This window comes from Oncorhynchus mykiss, chromosome 5 (genome assembly GCF_057628025.1).
Source record: "Oncorhynchus mykiss isolate SJ-2025 chromosome 5, ASM5762802v1, whole genome shotgun sequence".
Lineage (NCBI taxonomy): Eukaryota > Metazoa > Chordata > Actinopteri > Salmoniformes > Salmonidae > Oncorhynchus > Oncorhynchus mykiss.
Window position 1 is genome coordinate 86,738,962 of NC_143026.1, and position 20,103 is coordinate 86,759,064.

Below are 20,103 nucleotides of genomic sequence, written 5' to 3' on the forward strand. Positions count from 1 at the left end.
TAAAGACTATACGAACTGGCCGTCTAGCACGTTCAGAACAGAGAGTAAAAGGAGCAGGTTTCTGGGCACAATAGCATAGATTCAAGGCATAGAGTACAGATAGGATGTGAGTACATTGGAGGTAAACCACGGGCATTGAGTAATGAAGAGAGAGATATAGTCTCTAGAGATGTTTAAACCAGGTGATGTCATCGCATATGTAGGAGGTGGAACAACATGGTTGGTTAAGGTATATTGAGCAGGGCTAGAGGCTCTACAGTAAAATAAGACAGTAATCACTAACCAGGACAGTAATGGACAAGGCATATTGATATTAGAGAGAGGCATGTGTAGCCAAGTGAACATATGGGTCCAGTGAGTGGTTGGGCTGGCTGGGGACACAGCGATTCAGACAGTTAGCAAGCAGTTAGCAGGGCCTAGCAGTTAGCAGACTGGGTTAGCAAGCAAGCAGTTAACAAGGGCTAGCAGTTAGCAGACCGGGCAGGCAAGCTAGCAGTTAGCCGACCGGGTTAGCAAGCAAGCAGATAGCAGGGGCTAGAAAGTTAGCCTTTGGGGGACGTTGCGATGGGGGTAAGTCTGTTTATGCCTCTTTGTGCGGTGACGTCGATAGACCAGTCGTGGAATTAGTAGGGTTCCAAGTAGCTCTAGGTAGGTAGCAGGCCTAGTTGGTTAGCATAATGGGCCTTCAGCAGGCGTCGCGCCTGAGGGGCCTGTTGGGAGTCCTCGGGCAGATTATGTAGGTATTCCAGTCGTAGGGGATCTGCGGGGTTCCATGCCCCGTACTGGCTGTAGAAGGGGTCCGGATATTTTAGACCAGGAGTATACTTCGGTGGTAGCCCAGGAGTATACTTCGGTGGTAGCACAGGAGCCCTGGCCGGGCTAGCTTCAAGCTAATTTGTGCTTCCTCTGGGATGGAAACGCTAGCCAGGAGTAGTCATCCGGGATTGCGGTTAGCTAGTTTTGAAGATCCAGATGAAAATGTTCAGTTTGCGGTAGGAATCCGGGGATAAAAATAACAGGTCCGTTATGCTCTGGTTAGAGTCACGTTGTTCGAACTGACGAGAGCTTTCCGAGCTGAAGGTTAGCTGATGACCGCTGGCAATGGTTTGCTGACTGATAGCTGGTAGTTAGCAGGCTAGCTTCAGTTGAGGGATTCCAGATCCGAAGTAAATATAAATACTTTAGGGGGAAAAAAAGCAGATCCACGCCACATTGGGTGAGGCGGGTTGCAGGAGAGTATTTAGATGTTGAGGTTTAGCAAAATATTTTAAAGGATATGCGACGAAAAAGATGTAAAACAATATATACAAGGGACACGACAGGACAAAGACGTCTGACTGCTACGCCATCTTGGATTACATACACTATGTGTACACACATATACACACGCATACACTACATGTACACACACATACACACCCACATACACTACATGCACACACATACACACACATACACTACATGTACACACTCATACACTACGTGTACACACAAATACACTACATGTACACACACGTACACACACATACACTACACGTACACACAGTACAGGTACACACACATATACTACACACACACACCACATGTACACACACAGACAATGCAAACACACCCACATACGCATTCCACACACAAATACATCTCACACACTCACCCATACATGTCAAACAGAGCTGACCTCCATCCCCCTCTATCCATCCTCATAGTTTCCATCTAAAACCTCATCTCTACTCTTCCTGTTGCCGTGGTGCTGCATCACTGTGACTGTGTCTAGACTTGACAGTTCATGCAGCTTTAGTATTCTGATCATAGAGTTCTGATCATGGAATTCTGAACACGTCATGCATCCACACCTCCATTTAAATTTGTCTACCGGGTCCACTGTGTACGGATGCCATTTCACAAATGGTGGACTAGTCAAAATATGATTACACAACAACAACTGATGGCAGTAGCTAACTACTGCAGCCAACTAGCTAGCTAACCTCTGTAGCTAGCCAGAAAGCTAGCAAGTAATGCTAAAGAGATTGAAAATGGGTTAGCATAACTCTAGCTTATTTTCTAAATATTAGCTAGCTGGCTAGCATTTATGAGGCAAGCAAACATTCCTCACACGCTAGGAACGCATTTCCTCCAACGTTATAATGAAAAGGTGCCTCTCGGTCCCAAAACACGTTTTCTGGAGACTTGTGGGAGGAGTGATGATGACTTCGCCCACTGTATGCGCTTTCGGTAGCCTGATTGTATCCAGACAGACAGGAAATCTGCACACAATGCATCCCTGACCACCTTCTGAAGTGGTCAGCCAGATCTGAACACAATCAGACCACAAAGCTACTTTTGTGCATCTAAACCCGTGTTTTCAATGCGACCTTCGTATTCTGATAGCAGAAGTCGCATGTAAATGTCAAGTGTAGACAAGACCTGTGTCACTGCCTCCACCCATACTAGTCTCCATCCCAGGGAAAATGGGATATGCAAAAAAACACATTTCACACCACATACTTGTACATGTGTAAAACAGGACAAATAGGGGGGAGAAATTGCCCTCTTTGACAGCTTTTGTTTTTACTGCTTTGGCACTGATACCAGCATCACAGTGAAACCTAATGGATACGTCCATACTGTTAATGCAACACAAACACTGTTCTATAGATCAAAATGGATGCCACCACTACAGAGTTGAAACTATACATTACCTGTACTATACTGGAGATGAGTCCCTCCAAAATCCTCTTTAACCAGCGGTTGAATTCCCTACACTGCACAAAACTGGCAAAGTGGCAAAGTGAGATCAGATTGCCCACTGAGATTACAACTAACAGTGGACTGTGTATTATGTCTGTGTTTGTATCCAGTCAGAGACATTGTGGGGCTGAGAGAGGGCCAGAGACAGACACAGCCTTAGTTAATAGGCAACGTGGGAGCAGCTGATTTAGTTATGGAGGGAAGAGATGAATAAAACATGACCAAAATAAGTCACTCCAACTTCCCTCAAGGCATCCCCCTCTTCTTTACCCCATCCCTCCCCTTCTTTACCCCATCCCTACAGCTCTCCCTCCTCAAAACCGGAAGTAGGGAAGGAGCGGAGCAGATGTCCATATCAACAGGAAATGGAGGACACTCAGGGGAAAGGAGGAGGAGAGGAGAGAGACAGAACATTGTAGTAAGAGTCAAAACAGATATTCTCAGATGGAATAGGCTGGCACAAGCTGGTTGCCTCTGGACTCTGGCATGGCAGTGATAGGATGGCAGAGCTGCGGGCAGAATCACGGCTGGCATTGTTTGGGTTCTAATCGAGGCTAAAAGTCTGTATACTGGTAGAGATTGTAATGAGTTATTTGGGCTCTACATATTTCTGAGATCCTGTCTAGACTTTCTGAGTTCGAGCAAATAGGAGTCCCAGAGGCCAGTGATGTAACACGCAGGACAGTGACTCAACAAAATAGAGGCCTGAGCTGGCTGCCATCCTGGGTCACTGGGATCACAGGCTAAGCTCTCCCTTCTCGCTCCCTCTCTCCCATTCTCTCTCTGTTTCTCTCTCTCCCTGCCGCTCTCCCTCACCTCCTCTCACACTATCCGTCCCGTCTCCCTCTTTTATGCTCATACTCTGTTTATCTCTAAGCTTTCTGACTGATTACCTATGTCCCTTCATCTCTCTTCCTCTGTTTACCCATATTTTCCTGACACGCCGTTTCTTGCTCTGTGTTGTCTCTCTCCCTCCAATCCTACAGCTATCCCCTGTATATAGCCTCGTCATTGTTATGTCATTTTCTTGTGTTACTTATATATTTTTTTAAAGTACCTTAGTTTATTATGTAAATATTTTCTTAACTCTATTTCTTGAACTGCGTTGTTGGTTAAGGGCTTGTCAGTAAGCATTTCACGGTAAGGTCCACACCTGTTGTATTCGGTGTATGTGATAAATAACATTTCATTTGATATTTCTCTCTCTTTTTCACTCGGCTCTGTTCCTGGTGGTTTTGGTATTCTCTCACTGCTGTCAGAGACAGTATAATCATCAGGGGTTTCTGCGGTGTATATGTGTGCGTGTGTTTGTGTGTATTGTGTGCGAGTGCATGCTTGCGCGCGTGTGTGTGTCTGAGAAGAGAGAAAGAGAGACCTAATCCAGGTCACATGTTCAAGAAGGCTCTAACACACACACAGACAGATGAACAGACTAGAGAGAGAGACAGCGATACAAAATATAAGGAGACTGACAGACAAACAGCTAAAAAGACAGAGAAAGAAAGTCTGGAAGGCAAACAGACTGACATACTGTAAATAACCAGCCTGACAATCCATACGGAAGCCTGCGTCACAGGCACATGTCAACTTAATGGGCTTTTAAATAATTATCTTCCTGTCACGTGACTAATAAGGCATTTACTTTTCCTGTTTGTCTGTGAGAGGAACCCCTACTACCGTTAACACCCTAGCAGGCAGACAGGCTAGCCCGTCAGTCTGGAGAAGCTCAGCTCTCTCAGTGACCAGGGCCTGTCCAGTAACACATAGGTCTGTGACAACACCAGTATCGCTATATTTTTTCCACGGCAAAAATAAAAACATGAAGCAGACCAAACTCTTTGGTCCTTTAAAAACTTGCTGTATGTTAAATATTGTGTGCTATAGGTTAGAAAATAAATACATTTGACTCTGGAAGACAACATAATGATGCTTGTTTCCAACATTAGAGCCATTTTCCTAAAGAAGTTAAATCAGCTTAGTTTTTTGTTTACTTACCACGATACTAACGAGCATCGTGATACTGGTATCGTCCCGGACCTAGAGACAGGGGGATAGTAAATCTCTCACAACACAATGCTCATTAAGAACCAAGGGTGAATTAAAAGACTACTGTGTTGTTTTTAACTACAATGTCATGTTTATGGTGTGATTTATAGATGTGTAATGGATGCTTTATGTATAGTTCATGTAAATTGTTACCTTTGGTTTTAGTCATGTATTGTTGTATGGTTCAGGATGAAAGTGTGCAGGGTTGGTGCTGCAGCTGAGGTTAGTGCCAACCGAACAGACTAGGGAGGGAGAACCCTGTTAACCACGGTAACAGGGGCGGGTCCTGTAGAGTAATGCTAGGATGGGACCTAGCATAGACCTACAACTAGTCACAGGAAACAACACAACTATTTAAACATCTATTTAAAGCAGCCTTCCTAAATCCTAGTCTTGTCCTGATGCCAACCCTGGTGTTAGCCTAAGGTGATAGCCCTGGTGTTAGCCTAAGGTATTAGCCCTGGTGTTTTAGACCTAGCTGAAGCCTTTTTGGGACCACCTGGGCCTCTCCCATTCAGTCACAGCTTCAACTATATTAAAACTTTTAAAGCCATACTATTGACCTCTTCTTGGAAACAGCATTAGGAGGTTACCCAGGGCTAAAGCTCCCAAGAATGGGCCTCCCTCTGGGCTCTTATTCCTAGAGCTACCATATCCTGTGGGCATTTCAAGATCTGCCTGTACGGTTAACTGTGTAGTCCCTGTCTATCAACCTTAACAGGACTTAATAATACCATAATAAGCACTGTGATTATGATTATGTGATAAGTCTTGTTCCTCCATAACAATACCAGGAACCTACAGTGCAGCCACCTATTCCAGTGTTTTCCAACCCTTTCCTTGATAACCTCCAACCACTTCCACGTATTTGATCTAGTCCAGTACTAGAACGCCTGATTCAACATAGTCAACGGATCAGGGTTTTTCCTAGCCACCGTGCTTCTACACCTGCATTGCTTGCTGTTTGGGGATTTAGGCTGGGTTTCTGTACAGCACTTTGAGATATCAGCTGATGTAAGAAGGGCAATATAAATGAATTTGATTTGATTTGATCAAGCTCTTGGGGCTAGTATCAGGTGTCCTGCTAGTACTGGAATAGATTCAATGTAAGACTGTCAGTGGCTGGGGTCTCAGGAGTTTTAAAAGGTCCAATGCAGATGTTTCTATCTCGATACCAAATATTTTGCTGGGTAATAATTTTAAGTACCTTACTGTGATTGTTGTCAATTTAAAATGATCCAAAATAGTTTCTTAGCAAAGAGCAATTTCTCAAGCAATAATTTTGCTAGAACTGTCTGGGAGTGGAAAGCTGAAAACTAGCTGTTATTGGCGGAGAGGTATGGAAGTCTTTCTTACAGGTCTATTAACCAATTTACCACCTGGTGATGTCACCAGGCATGCCAAAACTCCATCCCACCAAAACTGGCTGAAATATCAGGAGGTCTTTTCAAACAGCTCTTATACTAAAAAGGGCATTATCATCATTTTCACAATTTCACAGTATTATTCCAACCTCATAGTGTGGAAGTATATATAAAAACACAGGCAAATCATGTTTTTGACTGCACTGGGCCTTTAAGGAGAGGTCTGGGGATCACTTCCTATTCAAGATTAGGACCATACCTCCACATCTATCCCTGACAGCTAAACTGGGTGTTTCCTCTGTAGAGATAAAACTGTTGATGGTTTCCAGTATAGTACCATTACCATACCTGGTCCTCCTAGAAATGGGATTTTAAACAGCACTGCTAACAGGGATTAGCATCCACTTTTACACCTGACAGTCAGTAATCCAGCATCACAGAGCCACGCTAACGAGGCGCTATCATGGAGGGCTATTTAAAGACACACGGCACACTGTGACTGTCGCTTTCCTCCCTATGCAACCTCCAACCCCAACCCATACCTAACATTGCCTAACACCTCTCCCTTGACACGTGCTGGTAGATGCCTCTGCCGGAGCTGAACTCTAGCTAGCTAGCGTAGCATAGCCTCAGCTCTGACGAATAGACATACATAACTAAATAGCATGACATTAACTTTGAAGTGAATACATAGCCTCACACTCTGTTGTTCAGATGCAATACATTTAATAATAACCAACATTTTGACAGCAAAAGGCCTTCATCAGATTTAAGTTTTTTTTGGCGTATGTACAGGATACACCAACAAAATGCTTACTTGAGGTTCCTTCTCCACAATGCAACAACAATAAGAAATAATAAAATATAAGAATACCAACATAAAGCAAATGCCTTAATAGAATATAATAAATATTTTAGCATAGGTATAATACAGAAAGGCACAATTTATAGTCCAAAATGTACACATGTTTTGGGGAAGAAAGGATTGGGGGGCAAGCATTTAAATTGGTGGATGGCATGCACCCAGTTGAGAAGAGGAAGGAAACAAGGAAGGAAGGAAGGGACGGGTGGGACGGATGGATCACATAGTCACTGGTGGCTGTAGGACATGTCTGATAACCTATAGCTTTTGTGCGTATTTAACATCTCATCAGCCACTGTCAATGGACTGGGGAAGTGAGGAGCTTTGACTGGGTTGTTGATGACCATTCAGAAAGCGTCACATCATGTGACCCGTCCAGAGGTTATGATGAGGGACCAAGAGTAACACCATTATGACACACTGATTGAGACAGGCACAAAGCACATGATGGATGTACATGCATTATCTCACAAAACACACACACAAAAACACACTAAATCGCTATCTATAGGGTTGTCAGAACTCAGTATGAGAGTCAGAATTGCCTGGGCAATCATAACCTGGTCAGTGATTGTGTTGTATTGAATGTCAGCATCAGAGAATCAGGGGTCCTATCCATGTTCAAACATCATGGGGTTTTTACTGATGGGTGTTCCACCCGACTCAATGCTGCCGTCATGAGACAATGCTGTCCCTGCCCCCTCCAGTCCTTTGATGTGGACTCCGGAGCAGGTGCCAAAGAAATTACAAGAACAGGAACATTGACTTGAATGGGAATAACCATTCTAGTACTTCTATTTCTATGGCAGAAGTCAAGCCAACAACCTTAACAGCCGGGACTGGCGACCAGAGATAACTGGGGGCGACCGGGGATGACTGACGGCACAGACACACAGGAAGGATCAGAGCCAACCGATGGTTAACGACATGTTTCTAGGATAAAAAAGAAAATAGTGTAGCTGCATAAACTATCACCAACACAATACATTTATTAATCACCTTTTCAACAGCAAGCGGCCTTCACAGGGTACTGACGGTCTGGGTGTTCATATTACTGTACTACTACAGAGGGGAACGTCAGGGTACTGACGGTCTGGGTGTTCATATTACTGTACTACTACAGAGGGGAACGTCAGGGTACTGACGGTCTGGGTGTTCATATTACTGTACTACTACAGAGGGGAACGTCAGGGTACTGACGGTCTGGGTGTTCATATTACTGTACTACTACAGAGGGGAACGTCAGGGTACTGACGGTCTGGGTGTTCATATTACTGTACTACTACAGAGGGGAACGTCAGGGTACTGACGGTCTGGGTGTTCATATTACTGTACTACTACAGAGGGGAACGTCAGGGTACTGACGGTCTGGGTGTTCATATTACTGTACTACTACAGAGGGGAACGTCAGGGTTCTGACGGTCTGGGTGTCCATATTACTGTACTACTACAGAGGGGAACGTCAGGGTACTGACGGTCTGGGTGTTCATATTACTGTACTACTACAGAGGGGAACGTCAGGGTACTGACGGTCTGGGTGTTCATATTACTGTACTACTACAGAGGGGAACGTCAGGGTACTGACGGTCTGGGTGTTCATATTACTGTACTACTACAGAGGGGAACGTCAGGGTACTGACGGTCTGGGTGTTCATATTACTGTACTACTACAGAGGGGAACGTCAGGGTACTGACGGTCTGGGTGTTCATATTACTGTACTACTACAGAGGGGAACGTCAGGGTTCTGACGGTCTGGGTGTTCATATTACTGTACTACTACAGACGGGAACGTCAGGGTACTGACGGTCTGGGTGTTCATATTACTGTACTACTACAGACGGGAACGTCAGGGTACTGACGGTCTGGGTGTTCATATTACTGTACTACTACAGAGGGGAACGTCAGGGTACTGACGGTCTGGGTGTTCATATTACTGTACTACTACAGAGGGGAACGTCAGGGTTCTGACGGTCTGGGTGTTCATATTACTGTACTACTACAGACGGGAAAGTCAGGGTACTGACGGTCTGGGTGTTCATAGTACTGTACTACTACAGACGGGAACGTCAGGGTACTGACGGTCTGGGTGTTCATATTACTGTACTACTACAGAGGGGAACGTCAGGGTACTGACGGTCTGGGTGTTCATATTACTGTACTACTACAGACGGGAACGTCAGGGTACTGACGGTCTGGGTGTTCATATTACTGTACTACTACAGAGGGGAACGTCAGGGTTCTGACGGTCTGGGTGTTCATATTACTGTACTACTACAGACGGGAACGTCAGGGTACTGACGGTCTGGGTGTTCATATTACTGTACTACTACAGAGGGGAACGTCAGGGTTCTGACGGTCTGGGTGTCCATATTACTGTACTACTACAGAGGGGAACGTCAGGGTACTGACGGTCTGGGTGTTCATATTACTGTACTACTACAGAGGGGAACGTCAGGGTACTGACGGTCTGGGTGTTCATATTACTGTACTACTACAGAGGGGAACGTCAGGGTACTGACGGTCTGGGTGTTCATATTACTGTACTACTACAGACGGGAACGTCAGGGTACTGACGGTCTGGGTGTTCATATTACTGTACTACTACAGACGGGAACGTCAGGGTACTGACGGTCTGGGTGTTCATATTACTGTACTACTACAGAGGGGAACGTCAGGGTACTGACGGTCTGGGTGTTCATATTACTGTACTACTACAGAGGGGAACGTCAGGGTTCTGACGGTCTGGGTGTTCATATTACTGTGCTACTACAGACGGGAACGTCAGGGTACTGACGGTCTGGGTGTTCATAGTACTGTACTACTACAGACGGGAACGTCAGGGTACTGACGGTCTGGGTGTTCATATTACTGTACTACTACAGAGGGGAACGTCAGGGTACTGACGGTCTGGGTGTTCATATTACTGTACTACTACAGAGGGGAACGTCAGGGTACTGACGGTCTGGGTGTTCATATTACTGTACTACTACAGAGGGGAACGTCAGGGTACTGACGGTCTGGGTGTTCATATTACTGTACTACTACAGAGGGGAACGTCAGGGTACTGACGGTCTGGGTGTTCATATTACTGTACTACTACAGACGGGAACGTCAGGGTACTGACGGTCTGGGTGTTCATATTACTGTACTACTACAGACGGGAACGTCAGGGTACTGACGGTCTGGGTGTTCATATTACTGTACTACTACAGAGGGGAACGTCAGGGTACTGACGGTCTGGGTGTTCATATTACTGTACTACTACAGAGGGGAACGTCAGGGTTCTGACGGTCTGGGTGTTCATATTACTGTGCTACTACAGACGGGAACGTCAGGGTACTGACGGTCTGGGTGTTCATAGTACTGTACTACTACAGACGGGAACGTCAGGGTACTGACGGTCTGGGTGTTCATATTACTGTACTACTACAGAGGGGAACGTCAGGGTACTGACGGTCTGGGTGTTCATATTACTGTACTACTACAGACGGGAACGTCAGGGTACTGACGGTCTGGGTGTTCATATTACTGTACTACTACAGAGGGGAACGTCAGGGTTCTGACGGTCTGGGTGTTCATATTACTGTACTACTACAGACGGGAACGTCAGGGTACTGACGGTCTGGGTGTTCATATTACTGTACTACTACAGAGGGGAACGTCAGGGTACTGACGGTCTGGGTGTTCATATTACTGTACTACTACAGAGGGGAACGTCAGGGTACTGACGGTCTGGGTGTTCATATTACTGTACTACTACAGAGGGGAACGTCAGGGTACTGACGGTCTGGGTGTTCATATTACTGTACTACTACAGACGGGAACGTCAGGGTACTGACGGTCTGGGTGTTCATATTACTGTACTACTACAGACGGGAACGTCAGGGTACTGACGGTCTGGGTGTTCATATTACTGTACTACTACAGAGGGGAACGTCAGGGTACTGACGGTCTGGGTGTTCATATTACTGTACTACTACAGAGGGGAACGTCAGGGTTCTGACGGTCTGGGTGTTCATATTACTGTGCTACTACAGACGGGAACGTCAGGGTACTGACGGTCTGGGTGTTCATATTACTGTACTACTACAGAGGGGAACGTCAGGGTTCTGACGGTCTGGGTGTTCATATTACTGTACTACTACAGAGGGGAATGTCAGGGTACTGACGGTCTGGGTGTTCATATTACTGTACTACTACAGAGGGGAACGTCAGGGTACTGACGGTCTGGGTGTTCATATTACTGTACTACTACAGAGGGGAACGTCAGGGTACTGACGGTCTGGGTGTTCATATTACTGTACTACTACAGAGGGGAACGTCAGGGTACTGACGGTCTGGGTGTTCATATTACTGTACTACTACAGAGGGGAACGTCAGGGTACTGACGGTCTGGGTGTTCATATTACTGTACTACTACAGAGGGGAACGTCAGGGTACTGACGGTCTGGGTGTTCATATTACTGTACTACTACAGAGGGGAACGTCAGGGTACTGACGGTCTGGGTGTTCATATTACTGTACTACTACAGAGGGGAACGTCAGGGTACTGACGGTCTGGGTGTTCATATTACTGTACTACTACAGAGGGGAACGTCAGGGTACTGACGGTCTGGGTGTTCATATTACTGTACTACTACAGACGGGAACGTCAGGCTACTGACGGTCTGGGTGTTCATATTACTGTACTACTACAGAGGGGAACGTCAGGGTACTGACGGTCTGGGTGTTCATATTACTGTACTACTACAGAGGGGAACGTCAGGGTACTGACGGTCTGGGTGTTCATATTACTGTACTACTACAGAGGGGAACGTCAGGGTTCTGACGGTCTGGGTGTTCATATTACTGTACTACTACAGAGGGGAACGTCAGGCTACTGACGGTCTGGGTGTTCATATTACTGTACTACTACAGAGGTGAACGTCAGGGTACTGACGGTCTGGGTGTTCATATTACTGTACTACTACAGAGGGGAACGTCAGGGTACTGACGGTCTGGGTGTTCATATTACTGTACTACTACAGAGGGGAACGTCAGGGTACTGACGGTCTGGGTGTTCATATTACTGTACTACTACAGAGGGGAACGTCAGGGTTCTGACGGTCTGGGTGTTCATATTACTGTACTACTACAGAGGGGAACGTCAGGGTTCTGACGGTCTGGGTGTTCATATACCCAACACACTGGGCTAACTAGGTCTGAATGATGCCATTATCATGCTTAAATAAAGGTAAATGAGCAGTAATATTGTCAAAATAAATATAAATATAAATATAAGATAAGTCCATAGAATCAGAATGGCTTATTAGACTAGATAATATTTCTACAGATAAGTCACTGTTACAAATAGAGGATTAATTTTTATAATAGATAATGGATTATATGAACAAATCGGAGCAGGTAGAATAAATGTATTAAATGAATCTTGTGTTTACAGAATGCATAAATAACACTTCTCTCTCTCCATCACTGCAGACTGATTATGTCATCAACATAAAGGGCCATACATGCGTTTAAGAACAGACAGAATGTAATGTGTGTTTTCTACACAAGGTGACTGTGACAGATCAATCTGTCCACAGCATGTACACATGAACTAACGCAGCTATACCTAAAGTTGAAAATGGCCTTCAAACACAACGCGAGCGACTGGCCGCGCATATACATGCTACAGCAGAAAACACTGTGTTAACCGTGTGTGTGTGTGTGTGTGTGTGTGTGCGTGCGTGCGTGTGTCGCTCCATACAAATAGAATTTATACAAGCTAGCCAGCTGGCCCATAAGCCCTTCTGCACAATAAAACCAAATAATCTTTATGACGGGAAAGGAAGAGGGGGAGAGAGAAAAAACACACCGTGTTCAATTTGCTGGGCCATTGTGTTGGCATGATAGGGAGAGACATTCTCAACGGTGGCTGTGCCCTTCCCACTGAATGACATGCAAGATCACTGGAATGCATGCACTCAAAATAGCAGGGCAGCTTATGACATTTGAAACTGCCAAACACACACACACACACACACACGCACACGCACGCGCACACGCACACGCACACACACACTGCTAGCAGATGAGACACCGTTGAGGAGGCGGATAAATAAATAGAGAATCAATGAAAATGTGTCTTACCTTCCATCATGATTGCAGATTTGCATTCCTCTATCTCCAAGGAGCCTGAAAAGAAAGCAGGAGGGGGAGAGAAGCCCCTGGTTAGCAAATGATAAACTAGAACACAAAGCCTAGTGCCACGGATAACACCCAGCCTCAAACACCCCCACACGTCGTCTGTCAACTGGCCCAGGGTCCATGCACCGCGGCTGGGCAGAGAGGTGGGGCTGGCTGGGCACTGTGCCGATCGGTAGCCCGAGAGAGGCAGGGGCTGGGGCTTAGGCCATAGATGCTGCTACTAACCTACACAATCAGCTGAGGATGCTGAGGAAGAAAAAAAGCTATTCTAAAAAGATTAGAAAAAGAGGGGGTAAAGAGGGAGGGACGGGGGTGGAGAGGCAGAGCGAGAGAGAAAGAGGGAGCGATGCTTGCTGAGGTCACAGCTGCTCTCAGCCAATCCCTAAGGTTCTCTGCAGAGTCACATGGCATTTAGCTTGCATCTTCTGACAGCCTGGCCCTACTAGTAACCTCTCTCTTTCCCTCCCTCACACACATTCTCACACACCCACTCACACTCAAACGTAAGCATGTTAACGCATAGAAAACACACACCCCTCCCCTGCCTACCCCGTGACGCTGAAGTATCTGGACTCTGCTGGGCGAATGAGATTAATGATTTGCTCGTTGCCAGAATAACGAGCAGGTTGCAGTGAATTGACAGCCCATGTTGAGGACACACACCCCAACACACTAACCCCCTGATTTTGGTTACAGAATATATGCATTTCCTCTCCTAGCTGGTATATACATTTTTCTGTAGGTTGACAGTATTTTAAAATCTCTATTTTCACAGTGTTCTGCCTTCTCTCTGCTACTCCCTCCTACTGTTTTTGCTCTGCCTGCTGGCTCAGTATGACTGCTCTCCCTCTCTGCCTCTCTCTATCCCTCCATTCCTCCCAACCACCCTCTCTCTGACCCTCCCTTACTCTCTCCCTCTCCACTGCCACTGGGGATAATAATAAATCATTGTGACTTCAGGGAGGCTGACGCTGTGTACAGCTGCCCCTCAGACTCAGCCCAACAGTTGAAGGAGCTACCGCTGCTACCACTACAACCGTTATGCTACTACTTCTACCACTGCTGAAACCGTTCAGCTACTACTACTACTACTGTTCTGCAACTACTACTACTACCACTACTAATACCACCGCTACTGTTCTGCTGCTACTACTACTCCTACCACTACTGTTCTCCTACTAGTAGCACTGCTACCGTTCTGCTACTTCTACTACTACAACTACTACCGCTGCTACCGTTCTGCTGCTGCTACTACCACTGCTACCATTCTTCTGCTGCTACTACTACTACCGTTCAACTACTACTGCTGCTCCCGCTGCTACCGTTCTGCTGCTACCGTTCTGCTGCTGCTACTACTGCTGCTACCGTTCTGCTGCTGCTACTACTACTGCTACCATTCTGCTGCTGCTACTTCTACTACCGCTCAACTACTACTACTACTGCTGCTACCGTTCTGCTGCTACTGCTGCTACCGCTGCTAACGTTCTGCTACTACTACAGCTGCTACCGTTCTGCTGCTGCTACTACTAACACTGCTACCGTTCTGCAGCTAGTACTACTACCGCTGCTACTGTTCTGCTGCTGCTACTACTACAGCTGCTACCGTTCTGCTGCAGCTGCTACTGCCACTGCTACCGTTATGTTGCTGCTACTACCACTGCTACCGTTCTGCTGCTACTACTGCTGCTACCGTTCTGCTGCTGCTACCGTTCTGCTGCTGCTACTACCACTGCTACCATTCTTCTGCTGCTACTACTACTACCGTTCAACTACTACTGCTGCTCCCGCTGCTACCGTTCTGCTGCTACCGTTCTGCTGCTGCTACTACTGCTGCTACCGTTCTGCTGCTGCTACTACTACTGCTACCATTCTGCTGCTGCTACTTCTACTACCGCTCAACTACTACTACTACTGCTGCTACCGTTCTGCTGCTACTGCTGCTACCGCTGCTAACGTTCTGCTACTACTACAGCTGCTACCGTTCTGCTGCTGCTACTACTAACACTGCTACCGTTCTGCAGCTAGTACTACTACCGCTGCTACTGTTCTGCTGCTGCGACTACTACAGCTGCTACCGTTCTGCTGCAGCTGCTACTGCCACTGCTACCGTTATGTTGCTGCTACTACCACTGCTACCGTTCTGCTGCTACTACTGCTGCTACCGTTCTGCTGCTGCTACCGTTCTGCTGCTGCTACTACTACTACTACTACTACTACTACACCTACTACTACCGTTCTGCTGCTACTGCTGCTACCGTTCTGCTGCTTCTACTACCACTGCTACCGTTCTGCTGCTGCTACTATCATTCTGCTACCGTTCTGCTCTACTACTACCACTGCTACCATTCTGCTGCTGCTACTACTACTACCGTTCTACCACTGCTACCATTCTGCTGCTGCTACCGCTGCTACTGTTCTGCTGCTGCTACTACTACTACCACTGCTACCGTTCTGCTGCTACTACTACTACCGCTGCTACTACCGCTGCTACCGTTCTGCTGCAGCTTCTACTACTACCACCGTTCTGTTGCTGCTACTACCACTGCTACAATTCAGCTGCTACTACTGCTGCTTCTACTATCAATCAATCAATCAATCAAATTTATTTTATATAGCCCTTCGTACATCAGCTGATATCTCAAAGTGCTGTACAGAAACCCAGCCTAAAACCCCAAACAGCAAGCAATGCAGGTGAAGAAGCACGGTGGCTAGGAAAAACTCCCTAGAAAGGCCAAAACCTAGGAAGAAACCTAGAGAGGAACCAGGCTATGTGGGGTGGCCAGTCCTCTTCTGGCTGTGCCGGGTGGAGATTATAACAAAATATGGTCAAGATGTTCAAATGTTCATAAATGACCAGCATGGTCGAATAATAATAAGGCAGAATAGTTGAAACTGGAGCAGCAGCGATAGTAGCAGCAGAACGGTAGCAGCGGCAGTAGCAGCAGAACAGTAGCAGCAGTAGCAGAAGTAGCAGCAGAACGGTAGCAGCGATAGTAGCAGCAGCAGAATGGTAGCAGCAGTAGTAGCAGCAGAACGGTAGTTCAACTACTACAACTACTACTACTACTACTACTACCACCATTCTGCTGCTACTGCTACCACTGCTACCATTCTGCTGCTACTACTGCTGCTACCGTTCTGCTGCTACTACTGCTGCTACCATTCTGCTGCTGCTACTATCGCTGCTACCGTTCTGCTGCTACTTCTGCTACTGCTGCTACTGTTCTGCTGCTACTGCCGCTGCTACCGTTCTGCTGCTACTATCGCTGCTACCGTTCTGCTGCTACTACTGCTGCTACCATTCTGCTGCTGCTACTACTACTACTACTACTACTACCGTTCTGCTGCTATGACTACTACTACTACTACCGTTCTGCTGCTATGACTACTACTACTACTACCGTTCTGCTGCTGCTACTACCACTGCTACAATTCAGCTGCTACTAATACCACTGCTACCGTTCTGCTGCTACTACTGCTGCTTCTACTACTACAACTACTACTACTACTACTACTACTACTACTACTACTACCACCATTCTGCTGCTACTGCTACCACTGCTACCATTCTGCTGCTACTACTGCTGCTACCGTTCTGCTGCTACTACTGCTGCTACCATTCTGCTGCTGCTACTATCGCTGCTACCGTTCTGCTGCTACTTCTGCTACTGCTGCTACTGTTCTGCTGCTACTGCCGCTGCTACCGTTCTGCTGCTACTATCGCTGCTACCGTTCTGCTGCTACTATCGCTGCTACCGTTCTGCTGCTACTACTGCTGCTACCATTCTGCTGCTGCTACTACTACTACTACTACTACTACTACTACTACTACTACTACTACTACTACTACTACTACTACTACCGTTCTGCTGCTATGACTACTACTACTACTACCGTTCTGCTGCTGCTACTACCACTGCAACCATTCTGCTGCTACTACTGCTGCTACCGTTCTGCTGCTGCTACTACTACCACTGCTACCGTTCTGCTGCTACTACTGCTGCTACCGTTCTGCTGCTGCTACTACTACCACTGCTACTGTTCTGCTGCTGCAACCACTGCTACTGTTCTGCTGCTTCTACTACCACTGCTACTGTTCTGCTGCTGCTACTACCACTGCTACCATTCTGCTGCTGCTACTTCTACTACCGCTCAACTACTACTACTACTACTGCTGCTACCGTTCTGCTGCTACTGCTGCTAACGTTCTGCTGCTTCTACTACCACTTCTACCGTTCTGCTGCTGCTACTACCACTGCTACCATTCTGCTGCTGCTACTTCTACTACCGCTCAACTACTACTACTACTACTGCTGCTACCGTTCTGCTGCTACTGCTGCTACCACTGCTAACGTTCTGCTGCTACTACAGCTGCTACCGTTCTGCAGCTGCTACTACAAACACTGCTACTGTTCTGATGATGCTACCACTACCACTGCTACCATTCTGCTGCTGCTACCGCTGCTACTGTTCTGCTGCTGCTACTACTACCACCACTGCTACCGTTCTGCTGCTAGTACTACTGTTCTGCTGCTGCTACTACTACCACTGCTACCGTTCTGCTGCTAGTACTACTGTTCTGCTGCTGCTACCATTCTGCTGCTGCTACTACTACTGCTGCTACCGATCTGCTGCTGCTACTACTACTGCTGCTACCATTCTGCTGCTGCTACTACTACCACTGCTACCGTTCTGCTGCTGCTACTACTACCACTGCTACCGTTCTGCTGCTACCGTTCTGCTGCTGCTACTACTACTGCTGCTACCGTTCTGCTGCTGCTACTACTACTGCTGCTACTACCACTGCTACCATTCTGCTGCTGCTACTACTACCGCTGCTACCGTTCTGCTGCTGCTACCATTCTGCTGCTGCTACTACTACTACCACTGCTACCGTTCTGCTGCTGCTACTACTACCACTGCTACCGTTCTGCTGCTACTACTACTGCTGCTACCATTCTGCTGCTGCTACTACTACCACTGCTACCATTCTGCTGCTGCTACTACTACCACTGCTACCGTTCTGCTGCTACTACTACTGCTGCTACCATTCTGCTGCTACTACTACTGCTGCTACCGTTCTGCTGCTGCTACTACTACCACTGCTACTGCTACTACTACCACTGCTACCGCTTCTACTGCTACTACTACCGCTTCTACTGCTACTACTACCGCTGCTACCGTTTTGCTGCTGCTACTATTACCACTGCTACTGCTACTACTACCACTGCTACCGTTCTGCTGCTACTACTACCACTTATACAAATATTCTGCTGCTACTACTACTACCGTTCTGCTGCTACTACTACCACTTATACAAATATTCTGCTGCTACTACTACTACCGTTCTGCTGCTACTACTACCACTTATACAAATATTCTGCTGCTACTACTACTACCGTCCTGCTGCTACTACTACCACTGCTACCGTTCTGCTGCTGCTACTACTACCACTGCTACCGTTCTGCTGCTACCGTTCTGCTGCTGCTACTACTACTGCTGCTACCGTTCTGCTGCTGCTACTACTACTGCTGCTACTACCACTGCTACCATTCTGCTGCTGCTACTACTACCGCTGCTACCGTTCTGCTGCTGCTACTACTACTGCTGCTACCATTCTGCTGCTGCTACTACTACTACCACTGCTACCGTTCTGCTGCTGCTACTACTACCACTGCTACCGTTCTGCTGCTACTACTACTGCTGCTACCATTCTGCTGCTGCTACTACTACCACTGCTACCATTCTGCTGCTGCTACTACTACCACTGCTACCGTTCTGCTGCTACTACTACTGCTGCTACCATTCTGCTGCTACTACTACTGCTGCTACCGTTCTGCTGCTGCTGCTTCTACTACCACTGCTACTACTACCACTGCTACCGCTTCTACTGCTACTACTACCGCTTCTACTGCTACTACTACCGCTGCTACCGTTTTGCTGCTGCTACTATTACCACTGCTACTGCTACTACTACCACTGCTACCGTTCTGCTGCTACTACTACCACTTATACAAATATTCTGCTACTACTACTACCGTCCTGCTGCTACTACTACTGCTGCTACCGTTCTACTGCTGCTACTACTAAATCAAATCGAATCAAATTTTATTTGTCACATACACATGGTTAGCAGATGCGAGTGTAGGGAAATGCTTGTGCTTCTAGTTCCGACAATGCAGTAATAACCAACGAGTAATCTAGCTAACAATTCCAAAACTACTACCTTATACACACAAGTGTAAAGGGATAAAGAATATGTACATAAAGATATATGAATGAGTGATGGTACAGAGCGGCATAGGCAAGATGCAGTAGATGGTATCGAGTACAGTAAATACATATGAGATGCGTATGTAAACAAAGTGGCATAGTTTAAAGTGGCTAGTGATACATGTATTACATAAAGATGCAGTAGATGATATAGAGTACAGTATATACGTATACATATGAGATAAATAATGTAGGATATGTAAACATTATATTAAGTAGCATTGTTTAAAGTGGCTAGTGATATATTTTACATCAATTCCCATTAATTCCCATTATTAAAGTGGCTGGAGTTGAGTCAGTGTGTTGGCAGCAGCCACTCAATGTTAGTGGTGGCTGTTTAACAGTCTGATGGCCTTGAGATAGAAGCTGTTTTTCAGTCTCTCGGTCCCAGCTTTGATGCGCCTGTACTGACCTCGCCTTCTGGATGATAGCGGGGTGAACAGGCAGTGGCTCGGGTGGTTGTTGTCCTTGATGATCTTTATGGCCTTTGTGACGACCCTCCCACTCTGTCTGCCGTATTCTGTCTTTGTTCTTGTTTCCTTAGTAGGATGCCGGTGGGCGGAGTTGGGAGGGTCGTCAGCTTCATGGGAAACACCTGGGCCAGGTTTCTCCCAGGATAA

The 20,103-nt window shown here is 46.6% G+C and overlaps 1 protein-coding gene across 11 annotated transcripts in view; it reads right to left on the reverse strand.

Annotated features, from left to right (window-relative positions):
• Nucleotides 1-20,103, reverse strand: part of sgip1a (SH3GL interacting endocytic adaptor 1a) — a 120,143-nt gene that overhangs the window by 90,482 nt on the left and 9,558 nt on the right. For all 11 annotated transcript variants that reach the window (XM_090236198.1, XM_090236194.1, XM_090236195.1 and 8 more), the window contains exon 2: nucleotides 13,154-13,198. In XM_090236198.1, the coding sequence (XP_090092324.1) occupies nucleotides 13,154-13,198 (45 nt within the window). The remainder of the gene's footprint in view (nucleotides 1-13,153; nucleotides 13,199-20,103) is intronic.